Source organism: Lathamus discolor, chromosome 2 (assembly GCF_037157495.1).
Source record: "Lathamus discolor isolate bLatDis1 chromosome 2, bLatDis1.hap1, whole genome shotgun sequence".
NCBI classification, from domain to species: Eukaryota; Metazoa; Chordata; class Aves; order Psittaciformes; family Psittacidae; genus Lathamus; species Lathamus discolor.
The window spans coordinates 61,311,274-61,324,020 of NC_088885.1; the positions used below are offsets into that span (position 1 = coordinate 61,311,274).

The following is a 12,747-nucleotide window of genomic DNA, read 5'->3' on the forward strand; positions in this document are numbered from 1 at the left end:
GTTTTCAAGGCTTTGCTGGACAGAGACATGACTGATCTGATCTAGAGCTGCTGATGGTTCTACTTCAAGGCAGTGATTGGATTAGATTGCCTCCAGAGACCCTGTACAGCCCTGTTTCTATGATTGCATGAATCATAGAAATCCCAAGAAATTAACTGAATGCAGGAGACAGGAGTGAGTTTGAGAAGGTTTTTGCCATGATTGTTTAAAGTACTAGTAATTCTGACTCACTGAAGTTATAGCTGACTCAATATCTTCAAGACCTTTGCCTGTTCATATCTTTCCCTAGGTATTAAAGAAGTGGCACAAGAAATACTTCTGTTACAGAAGTTACAAAATAATAATAAGATAGTTCCTTAGCTGAAACAAGCAGGTGTGCAAAAGGAGATGTCCAAAACCATGCAATATTGAACATTCTGACCTGCCTAAATGCCAGCCTTACTCTCCATTTTGGTTTTGTAAGAGGCATTGTTTCCAAGTCACTCAGATATAAATACTGAAAAAATGTCTCATTGCAGCTGAACAAAATCCTGGAATTTTGTTTTCCTGTTGCTGCTGAGTCACTCCACAAAGTTTCAGTCAGTAAAAAGGGCACATAAGAGCTTTTCTGTAGTCATTAAAGTGATTATGCTATGCATTTTTACTGGTTCTGCATGAAAGTATTATAAGCTGCTTACACCCTATGACAACTCCAGAGGTTGCTGATTGTGTTTGAGTGAATAGAGTGTGCCTGCTTCTAAGAAGGCTGTAACTTAAAGCAGCTGCTTGGAAATAAATTACACTTATTTGCACTACTTTGTATGTGTTCATTTTTTTTCTATTAATCTTTTATGAGAAAGTAGTGGTCATGTATTGAAGTACCAAGCTTATTTTGTCTTTAGGGTTTGCTATCATTTCCAGGGTTTCTGTTACCATTCTTACACAGATTAAAGTTTTGTTGGTGTTTGGTTTATTAGTGTCTTGTCCTCATATTCCAGATGAAGAGAACTCAATCACTCTGAATTATTTTTTTTTCATTCAACTTTCTAAAATGATCTATAATGAACTGTTCTTCATTTTACCATCAGAGTCATAATTGTACACTACAACTGATGTCACCATATAGAGACAAGTGAGGGATTTGCATCCCCAAATGCTTGTTTCAAGCTGCTTTTAAACCTACAATGCTGTGTTGTCTCTAAACTGGCCACATATATTAATTTTAGCCAAGGAGGCAAATAAAAAAATTTGCACACCATTGAAAGCAATGCCTTGCAACAAATGCACTTGAACAGTTTTATTTCTCATATTTTCTAAAAATAGGCATAGTATGCAGAGACAAGATTAAAGTTGTCTTTGAAAGAAAAAAGATCTTTTGATCTCTGCATGATAATGTAGAGCATGGCAATACTTATTAGAACAACAGACCTAAAACAGTGCTTACATTTTATTATTCTCCATTGATACTACTGGTCTCCAACATTGTTTTTTGATTTTTGATTGTGTTTATGAATTAGGGTTTTTTCTGAGAAAATTTATTATTAAATGCTACATGGATTTACCAGTAAATTCAATGTAATTTTATAGGGTTTTGTAGGAAGACATGGACAGCGTGGGCCATTAGGACCAAAGGTACCCTGTACAACAAGGAACATCTGAAAGCTAACCTATTTTGCTTTGGCATATATATTTTTTTAATTTCTATATTCCCAGAATTTGCCTTAACTAAACAGCTTTTGTTTAACATTCATATACTAACTAAGTATAGGAAAAATGTTATTCCCATTCACACCATGTATCCATCCTGAATGTGTATTAATAGAGCTATTTTACATCCACAGCAGAACAGTGAGTAAATATCAGCTGAGCCATTACATTCCAAGGCACTTGGTGCATTTTTGTTACATTTTTCAAGGACATTTGGCAGTTTCTCTTTGTTGCTTATTTATACATCATTTTGGTTTCCAAGAGGTTACACGTATGCTGTTGAAAGAGAAACCTGCCGAAAGAAACCTTCTGGCATAATCCCAGAAAGTGACAGGGAAATGTTCTAGAAGATGCTGAGGGAAAAAAGGGAGATGCCATGACTGCTATGCCTTGGTTTTTATTTGGGCTCAGTCATGACTGAATTTTTCCACTTTGATGCTGCTACTGGTTAAGTAACCCATGAGAAAAAAATGCAGAGATTAAAAAAAAACAAAAAAAAAACAAAAAAAACAAAACCAGAGAAAAAAGGGCAGATTCACATCTGGCCAGTCCCCTGCGTCTAGAGTCTGTATACACCTCAGATTATGGGGCTGAAAAAGTCTCTCTATTGGGTACTACTTCTGCTAATGCTGGAGAACAACATTATTTATGAGTGAAAAATTCAGGTATTTGCACAGCATTTGTTAGTGAATGATACTGCAAAAGTGTGGCTGGAATAGCCATGCTCTCCACTTGGTGCTGTTCTATGGACATAAGTAGGTGCCAAGTGTCCATGCTGAAAATACATATTTTGTTACAAATTTATTCTCTGCCCTTAACTAGAAATTTTGTTTCAAAAATATAGTGCAAATGCTGTTTCACAAATACTTCCGAAATGGAGGTAAGCATGATTCCTAGGATTTAGGAACTGTGCTGGGACTGAAGAGATAGTCATCAGCCTTGGCCAAGAGACTTCACCACCACCTACGCTTTTAGTTGTTTAGTCTTGAGTCATTCATCCCCAAGGTCACGGAGACACAGAAAGGGACATGCTATTGCCTGACATCTTGCAAAATCAGGTACACTACAGAAAAATTAATAGGAAGTGTTTACAATACACTACCATTGTCATGGGGATGAATTTTACACCCACTCTTCATGGTTATAAATTACTTCGCTAGGCAACAGTGGCAAAACGCAACAACCAGCCACTTCCAAAAACCAAGAGCTAACACATCACGAGTAGTTTAACGTATAGTTATGTTTCATAGATTCTTGTCCATCAAATACCCCAGACTAGTAGAACTGTCAGAGAAGGCCTGCTGTGATCAAATTTTTCTCTCTTTCTTAGCAAGTAGAGTACAGATCCATATTCCGTTTTCACTATTATTATTATGTAAAACTGTTTTCATTAAAAACCAGTCCACAATTTTCATGCATTCATGAATATAAGCACTCCTGTCTTTTAGACAGAAAGCATTAAGATAATATTTGAGGCAATGGCTATAGCTCCTTGCTGATTCATTTGTGTTTATATTCTCTATCTCATACGAAATAAACTAAATTTTGTGTTCTCTGTCTGTGATGAAATCAAGGAATCATGTCTACTCAGAGGTAGAATACAGCAGGATCAGTCCTGAATGTGTTAGACTGCACCACTCATTACATTGCTCATGTTATGACACAGTGGCTGGGTAGATGGGGAGAGCAGTAGTGTGGAGGCTGAGTTAGTTGTGTTGAAGGAAGATGGTGGGTAATTTGTGGAGGCACAAAATCATTGTCATTGGTGGATGCCACAGTGTTATCATGTGCTGATTTCAGACACCAAAATGAAGATTCAGGCATGTGGCTTGATTGATGCTCAGCAAAAATCACACGTGAAGACCAGAAACTAAGATATGGGTGGCAAGTGGGCAATTAAACCTCCCAGAACCAATTCACAAATGTATGCTGAGCATCACTTTTTGTCAAAAATATGTCCTACTTTTGCTAATCATTTTACTCAATTCAGTCTGTTTGTTTGCAAGAAAAGTAATATACATGTTTAAAATCCTTGTGATTACTGTTCATTTTGATATTTGAGCCTTACTGTGTCTCTGTTTCAGGGAGAAAGAGGCAACATTGGTCCACCAGGTTCAAAGGTAGGAAATTTATTAACTTGATTTAAAGCCTCAGTAATTTCTTCTCATTTGCCTTTCTTCTCTTAATCTACTCATGGTATCTTGTTCTGGTGTTTTACTAACCTCTTTGGAAAGACAATTTCTCTAATGTGCATGGAATGTACTTCTCAAGCTGTAGTTTGTATTAGTTGTCTAACTCACCCCGTGCACCAGTGTGCAACCCAGACCTGCTGCTCTGGACTAGGGCAGCTTCTAGACATGAAACCCTGATTGTCAGAGAAACCTGACAGTTTATACTGCTTTGCACGGTATTAGTACTGAGTTGGAGTATATTGGCTCCTCACCTTTCTTCTCTGTCATGTCTACTCTGGTTTGAACGCCTCGAAGTTCCCCAAAGCTTCTGTTCGTGCTGCTTTTTTACGGGCTCTGGCTGACCTGTATGGCTTTTGCAGGGATAAGTCAGCAGAGGGCGATGTTGTGACTCACAGAAAATAAAACACGAAAAGCTAAAAAAAAATGAAATTAAATTATAAAATAAAATGGAAAGGAAAAGGAAAGAGGAGAGGAGAGGGGAGAAAGGGAAAGGAAAAGAAAAAAATAAAAATAAAAATAAAAATAAAAATAAAGGCTGGAAACAGTCTGAGAGAGCTGGGCTTGTTCAATCTGGAGAAGAGAAGGCTCCAGGGAGACTTTAGGACAGCTTCCAGTACCTAAAGGGGTCTTCTAAGAAATCTGAAGAGGGGCTTTTGACAAGGGCAGGTAGGGACAGGACAAGGGGGAATGGATTTAAACTGACAGAGGGGAGACTGAGATGGGACCTGAGGCAGAAGTTCTTCCCTGTGAGGGTGGTGAGGCCCTGGCACAGGGTGCCCAGAGAAGCTGTGGCTGCCCCATCCCTGGCAGTGTTCAAGGCCAGGTTGGATGGGGTTGGAGCAACCTGGCCTAGTGGAAGGTGGCCCTGCCCATGGCAGGGTGCTTGGAGCTATATGATCTTTAAGGGCCCTTTCAACCCAAACCATTCTATGGTTTCATGATTTGGGACAGCACTGAAATTAAGAGTTGCTCTAGGAAACAAGATAAAAGCAATTATGAATCTACCCTTTTGCTCGCTGAATGTCTACTTGAATTTCATCACAGTCTTCCAGCAACATCTGCTTGTTTATTAAAAAAACCCAACAAAAAACCACAACAATAAAACAATGCAGCAGGACTCTGTTGCCATAAATGCCATCTGGTGTACATATTTTGATTATTGCTGTTTCACAGAGATATTTGTCCACGTGATAATTAAAGCTGATCTATAGGACAGTGGGTTTATTCTTTGTATTGTATTTGAGACTACAGATTATATTCTTAATTATTATGCAAACAAGTGTTTTGTTCTCCTTGTTCTAGTAGTTATTACTGTTGATGTGACAGATAAATTGCAAACATGTATATGTTGTAAGTGGGGAGTGACTACAGTGCTATTTAAAAATAATCTATCTCTTCAATCTTCAGATTAAAAATGCATCTTAGCCCTCTTACATTTGAGCAAATAGCTACATGCTTAAAATATGGAAGGAGTTAGAAATAAGGATGTCTCTGATACATTGTTTATAGTAAAAAGTCCTGCCTATCCTGAGTCTTTGATTCCAAATTAAATTTCATTAGGAAAATCAATTGGTGAAGTTATTCAGCATTTATAATGGTAGGAAGCTGATCCACAGGCACCAACATGCCTGAAATGACAGTGTTCTTTAGCAGAAATGCTGGTGATTCAAGGTTATTTCCTCTGCTCAATTATATTTGTCGCACATATATATAGTTTCCTACAAGCACTGGTGAGAATTAAGTCCCAAGTACCATTTTTACTAGTCACGTAGGTGCCCAAATATTTGTACTTCTGTAAGTGCCTAAATCTATTAACATTCAGAGATGCCTTTTTTCCTGCACATCTATAAAATGAAAACTGAAGTACTTCAGGAATTGTTGTATTAATGACCTGTTTATTCCTGAACCACGTGTTTTGCTGACCACAGACAAAAATAGAAATAACAGTGAGAATATCCTTTTAGACGTATTAAATCTCTTATGCTAATGGTTCTGTAGAATGGCATAAGAGAGAGGATTTTGCATCCTATGAAGTGTTAATTTGAATTTCTTCTATCACACCAGAAATGCAGCAGAGAATACCGTTTGACTTTGGATTCTTTGCAATGTTGTTGCTCTTTAAGACACTTCTGTAGAGTATTAGATAATTCTCAAAGGTTTTATTGGGTCACATCCTTCCATACATCCCAGTATCCTGCCTCCAACAGTGTCAAAGCATAATCAGTTTGAGCAGTGGCTTAGGTGTAATTTGACCTTATAAAAGGGCAAGTACTACATCATAGTTCTCCTGACTTCAACAATTTGTGATTCAGGGACTTTCTCAGCAAGAAATGATTTCTGAACCACAATTGGATCTCTAACTCTGAAACTAGAGCAGGGGCTATCAAACCTTTTTTGCTTCACACAGCAACCCCCATCTACATTCAAGGCATCTGTCTCCTCTTCGTCCAGCCTGAGAGTACTTAGCTGAAGGGTAGAAATAACCCATTAAATGTATCTTGGGGGAAAGCAACAGAATTCACCCTTTTGCTAAGCAGAGGTGGGAGCATTGGAGAATGATTAAAGAGGCGTTAAAAAAAAACCAACATGCTATGAAGAGGGGGAAACAGCAGGAGTGAGGCAGCAGATGACTAATGAGATGGTGCTGACTCTATAGAGGCCCCTGCAAACCCAGTCCCTAGCTCATTCAGAAACATACTGTGTCCCTCCCAAAAGTGGCAGCCTTCTGCGTGAATTAAACTGAATATAATTTGGAGAGAATAATAGTAAATTTGTTGTTGCAGGGAGTGCCAGGTACAGATGGAAAACCAGGCTTTCCTGGCATTGCTGGACATCCTGGAGACGTGGTGAGTAGGGCTATCATAATCTGTGATTATGACACACAGTGGCACGCAAACCTATGTCTTAAGGAACAGCGGGAGCCCTAATATCACTTGCCATCAGGATGTGGAGAGAACGGCCTGGGTTTGTCCTACATAACCTGGAGCAGTTACCTCAGATACCAAATACAGGAACAGAGTGTTCCTTGTATTTGTCTCCTTCACCAGTCAGAAGTGATACAGGCTTCTCCAGAGGCTAGTTCTGACTCTTCAATGCTCCTTTCCCTTTTAATTATGCAGACATCAGCTCCGCTTTTAATTAAAGGGAAGCCAACAGGCTCATAAGTGATTTTAATTTATTTCTCATGCTTAAGATCTGTGAGGATTACAGAGCTCTTTGGCTGTGAAATACCAAGGTTCATCCCCTGACACCTTCCTCTCACTGGTGCCAGATAAACCGCCTGTGTCCCCAGCACAGAGTTGTGTTGTGCAATGAGGGGCTGATTAAGCTTAGAAATAACTTGCCTGAAAATGACTGTTCAGCTCACCTGTGTTCCCTTTCCTGGTTCATTGAGCAATACCAGACAGAACTGAAGGTGATTAATGTTAAAAAAGGAAGGAGCAGCCAGGCATGGCAGTGCAGTGCAGGGAAGGAAAAGTTTGTTGAATTAATCCCCAACTAATGAAATGTCGTGTGCCCATTTGCTTCTGGTCATCTGTGAACTCTTGTCAAATGTGCTGGGAAATACTTTTTAACATCATATCCTCAGAAGATGTGAATTGAAACCAGCTGGCCCCATCTGTGGTTTGAGTGAGCCCCTGGGGACTGAGCATTCTATACCTGCATTTTACTGATGTACTTTTTTGAAGCTGAAGAAAGCACATATTTGCAATTTTTCCTTTTACATCACTTAGCTCATTTTTCTAATCCAATTCAGGGTCCAAAAGGCGAGAAGGGTGACCCAGGACCTCAGGTGAGATTGTGTGGATTTCATTCTTTCTAAGAAACATATGTTAAAAGTAATACTTAGTGAATGTTCTTTGCATCTTTAATGTTTTTGAAATAGGGTGTACCAGGACAGGATGGAAACAGTATCGTGGGCCCGCCTGGACCACCAGGACCACCAGGACCAATCATAGCTATACCTGAGGTGTGTTCATCAAGCATTAAAGTCTCTATAACTCATCTTACAGGGAAGAGGGCACAAATGGTTAACAAACTGGCAAATTTGTTCAGGTTACGAGTCTACTCCTTATAACAAGAATATCTCAATATGTCTCTGTACCAAGTGGATTTGTTTTGAAAAGACAGGAAGGCACATTGGTGAAGAGCTTGCATGAAGAGCTTGCATACAAGAATTACAAGGTCACAGTGAGAGCTTCTCTCCAGGTGATTCTGCAGGAGCTGTGAACATCAAACGAAAAATAAACAGAGAAATACAGACTGCGAAAGTTTGACAAAGCAAGGTACCTGAGACATAGCAGTATGAGGAGAGAGACACTTTGTGTTTTCTGACAGGTGTCAGCTATACAAACCAGAGCATCGACTCTGGTGTGGAAGCAACAGCCAAAAGTACCAAAGCATAAAATGCTAGAAGCTCATAAAAACTGTTCAATATCCTTTAGCTGTATGTATATTTTCAGTCAGTTTTGTTCTGTGTACATCATTTACAAAACCAATACTAGTTAGCAATAGTATTAGCTAGTCTAGTAGGCTAGAGATTAAAAGGAATCCCATTTCAAACTCACAACAAAAATCTTTGTAACTGGCATGATATGACATTAAAATCTGGAGAAACTGTAAGATGCTGCAAGAAATTCTTCACCTCTGAGAGCTGAAGGTGTCTAAACCAGCCAGACTCACCCGCAGGAATGCATATAATGACATTAAGAAGCGATTTGTGATTGCAAGTAGCAAAAATGCCCACTTGAGAAATCTGTTAGGGGAAGCTGGGTACCAACATTATCTTAAATGTGAGATACACATAAGATTTTTAGTTGAATGAAACAACTAGGCTTTCACTTAGGCTTCTGCTACTGATAGCAAATACTGATAGCATAAGTTGGCATCCTATAACCTACATAACCAGAGGTGGGGTTTTTTTAATTGGGTATCCACACAGAATCTTAGGATTTAAAATCCTAAGATACCAAGATACCCAGATCTTGGATGAGCAGGATTACAGATTCACAGAAATGTTGGTTGGAAGAGGCTTCTAAAGATCATCTAGCTCAAAGTCCTGCTGAAAGTGGCACTGTCACAAGCTCTACAATTTATCATGTTTCTCTTGGAGCTTCTGTGAAATTCCTTAATAGCTGTGACAGAAATGCTGATGTAAAATTCATGTTCTTTCTTGCAGTCTACCAAGGTGTCACTCTGGGGTCTTAGCTCTTACCAGTGACTAAACAGCTCTGTTTGTAGTAATAATGAACCCGAATGTGTTGCTCCTTAGCTCATTAATACTTGAAGAAACACTATGAGAGCCTCGGAGGGAGGACAGTGCGCAGAAGGAATGTGAAAAGATTATTGAAGCTGACAGAACAAACTAATGACAGCAGTTTGCAGGAGGCTGCATGGCTCGCTACATTTTGTGATAGTCACAGCCCCCGTGTCTAATGCTGTGTCTGAAAAAATCTAACATGCACCCTCTGGATTCCTCAGGACTTCTGGATGAACTACTTTTACCATGTGTTACAGAAATGCATAGAGCCTTGTAGAAGCTGTATTGCATTAGGTATATTACAAACCCATTTAAAAACCCACTTCAAAACCCATTTCCTTCTCTAAATGCTTTGGAGTTCAGTAAGTAAGCTCTCTCACAAAATAGCATGCATAATATACATGGCGTTACATCCATTTGTAGCAAACAGGTATTCAAGAGGGGTACAGCAAGAGCCATCTACCCTCATACGCTCCAAATCCTCTATACTGTTAATCAGATGATTTCTCTGAGGACTTGTCATACTGTATTTTGGTGCAGCTAGGGGGGGTGTGTAAGTATATGTCACTATGTATGACACTGAATTCTATCTGCCTCACAAATGCTTGTATAACAGGACCTTTGGTTACTATATATTTGCTGAGATAGAAGATTAATTTATTCAAATACACTTTGCTGACTCAGTCTCTCACCTTGGAAAGGACTACTGCAAGCAAACCTATCAATTGCGATTGGAACAACAGAACTAAAACAAATACCAGCACCAGCAGTTGTAATGTGGATATTGGCTTGATGTGGGTAGGGCAGCTGAGATAACCAAGTGATCTAAATGAACCACGGGGCAGTTAGGGGGATCACCCTCTGGGTCAGGGACTATTAGTTCACTCATTTAACCATTGTGTAGCCAATGAAAACAATGCTTCTTGGGCTATGCAAGTCCAATGGCTTGATCAGAATTGGAAGGAAGTTTTATTATGAATGGCTGTGTGGTTACAACTAAATAGATTTTATGCTGCTCTATCAAAATAAAACAAATTATAGAGCTGGTGCAGTTTCAGTATGTATTAACATCTGATGCGGACAGCTGTGGCTTCGGGCCTGGCCTCACCAGTATTTGGTCAATAGCACATTGATTGAACTGCACCAGAACGCAGACCTTGGTTTCCTTCTCATTTAACTTGTCTGTATGTGAACTGAGGGGATTTGATTCCTTCAGGAGACACTTCTAACCCTGTGAATAGCCATGATAAGATAAAACTGAGGTCTGCAGTAGAACCTAGCCATTTCCAGGCTAGGTTCCTGCAGTACCTTCCAACACTGTGTGTTTCAAGCGCTTGCACTTGTCCGTTGCCTCCTGTTGCAGGCCAGAAGTCTGTTCCGCAATGGCATTTTTAAAAAACAGTGTCTCTTTAGTTTGCTGCTGTTTGATATTAAAAAATACTGAAACCAATATTCCTCATCCTATATTGGGCATTTTGCTCTTTTGGAACATAATCTTTAATGCTCAGTGTGTTTTCATGCATGGAATCATGATAACTAAGAAAATCATGTTAATTGTTGCTGTGATTTTCTCATATCAATTTAGTTGAAAACAGTACAGAAAGAGAGAAATTTTACTGGATTTAAATTTAATTTTTTTTTTAAATTATCTATTGTTGCCTTTATCCATCCATACTTTAGGTACCAGAACTGAATAGAAGGTCTGGAGAAAGGTTGATGCTGGGGGTATAAAGCAAATGTCAGAAAATTTTGTTTCCTATGTCCTTTCTGTAATTCTAATAAGGGCATATTCATACCATTTGGGTACAAAGCTGAAGGTTTGTTTAGAACCCAACCCAGAAAATCACACTAAAAACTATGTTTCTTCCTCTTCTTAACAGTGAAAAAAATATGAAAAACAATGCCCTTACTTTGTTGTTACCACTTTCTGAACTGATTTTATGTATTGAAAAGTTATGTTGCTGGATTGTTGCTATTAAAGCAGCTGGCACATCCGAAAGGGAAGATAAATGACTCTTTACCTGGAGCAGGTTGTGAAAAGTGCAATCTTTTTCTCTAATCAACATCCTTACATCCTCTATTTTCCTATTTTCTTCAGCACTGTATACAGTTTTCTGACTTCCAACCACATTTTCTATCTGTAGCAGGACTCTAGTCATAAAAGAGACAAAGTGCCTGACCTCAAGCTCAGCAAAGCTTTTGGGATTCTTTCCACTGACTTCAATAAAGTTTGGATTGAGCCAAAAAAGAATGAATACTGAGTAATTCCACAATGAAAAGACAGTGTAAACCCAGGGTTCCTGGATTTCTGCCGCCAGTTGTAGATAAAGCAAAACAATTGAGCAGCAAGACTCTCTTATTACTGTTATGAAAGTAACAGCCCATGTTTTATTCCCTTTTTGGGCCATTTAGAGCTGAGAATACAGTGGGACCAATGGCATTGTGCTACCCCTGGAGCAATGCAAGAGAGATCATGCAGTCTGGGAGTTGGAGTGCTGCCTGCAGGACTTAAACTGTCTTTCTATTTGATAGTTTTCCAGTGGTGTTTTTTTTTTGTAGAACATGAGGACAGTGAGCAGGTAGCAACGCCCAGTAAAAGTAATAAGCTTTAGCTGTATGAATCGTAGTGCCAGCATGACCTCAAAGTACAGAAAGCTGACTACATACTGTCATGCTCAAATGACATAGGACAGGATAGGCCAGGACATGATATTGGATGTGACCAAGCACATCTGTTCCCTTTTGTGTCCTCATTCACATCCCAGATTAGAAAAATAGTATTCAGAGACTCATAAGGTAGCTCAAAGTGACCTCTGGAGGCCATATGGCTAGACCTCCTATACAAAGCAGAGGTAGCTTCAATCTTACTTCCTGTATACTGTACTCATAACAAATGTTGCAAAAGATGGTGTAACACAAATTAGAAGTAGAGAGCCTTTTCTGTGGCCTTATTTGTGGTTTTCTTCCCATATTTATTAAGGGATGCTTTAACTGTCTATACATTTTTAAACACGTATATGTGCCAATCAATGTGGAATAACCTGTTCCTTAACTACTTTTTTAGCTACTACTCAATGATACAGATGGAATTTTAAACTTTACTGGAATTAAAGGACTTCTTGGGCCTCCAGTGAGTATACGCTGCTCTTTTAAATCTTCAGATTTCTTCTATCTTCTCTGCCTCCTTTTAAGTATCAGCTAGAGCTGAGTTTCACATGCTTTAGAATTGTGATCCTGCTAACTTCATCACTAAGCTTTGTGGAATTATTTCGGGGCAGACCTGAATTCTGTGTGGATGAATTACTTATAAACATTTGCATCAAAGAATCTGAATCTGAGCTATATGCTCAGAATGACAGGAATGTGGGACTGATATAAAATTAGGGACCAAGATTTACATAGCATTTGTTCCTTTTTTTTTTTTTATTATTCTTATTTTTCAAGTTATAAAATGTTGGGATGTATTTTGTTCGGTTCTGCTTGAGACTGCAACTGGGAATACTTGGCTCCTGTGAATGAGTTTAATCTCACAGCAACTACTGTGAGATGAAAAGCTGTGGATGAAAAGGTGGAAATTTCATGCAAGAACAACAGGTGTGAAATTTCAGG

The 12,747-nt window shown here is 38.9% G+C and overlaps 1 protein-coding gene across 2 annotated transcripts in view; it reads left to right on the forward strand.

Moving 5' to 3' along the window:
- Positions 1–12,747, forward strand: part of LOC136008224 (collagen alpha-1(XV) chain-like) — an 81,018-nt gene that overhangs the window by 32,719 nt on the left and 35,552 nt on the right. For both annotated transcript variants that reach the window (XM_065667154.1, XM_065667155.1), the window contains exons 17-22: positions 1,567–1,611; positions 3,771–3,806; positions 6,662–6,724; positions 7,636–7,671; positions 7,765–7,848; positions 12,203–12,268. In XM_065667154.1, coding sequence (XP_065523226.1) covers positions 1,567–1,611; positions 3,771–3,806; positions 6,662–6,724; positions 7,636–7,671; positions 7,765–7,848; positions 12,203–12,268 — 330 coding nt within the window. The remainder of the gene's footprint in view (positions 1–1,566; positions 1,612–3,770; positions 3,807–6,661; positions 6,725–7,635; positions 7,672–7,764; positions 7,849–12,202; positions 12,269–12,747) is intronic.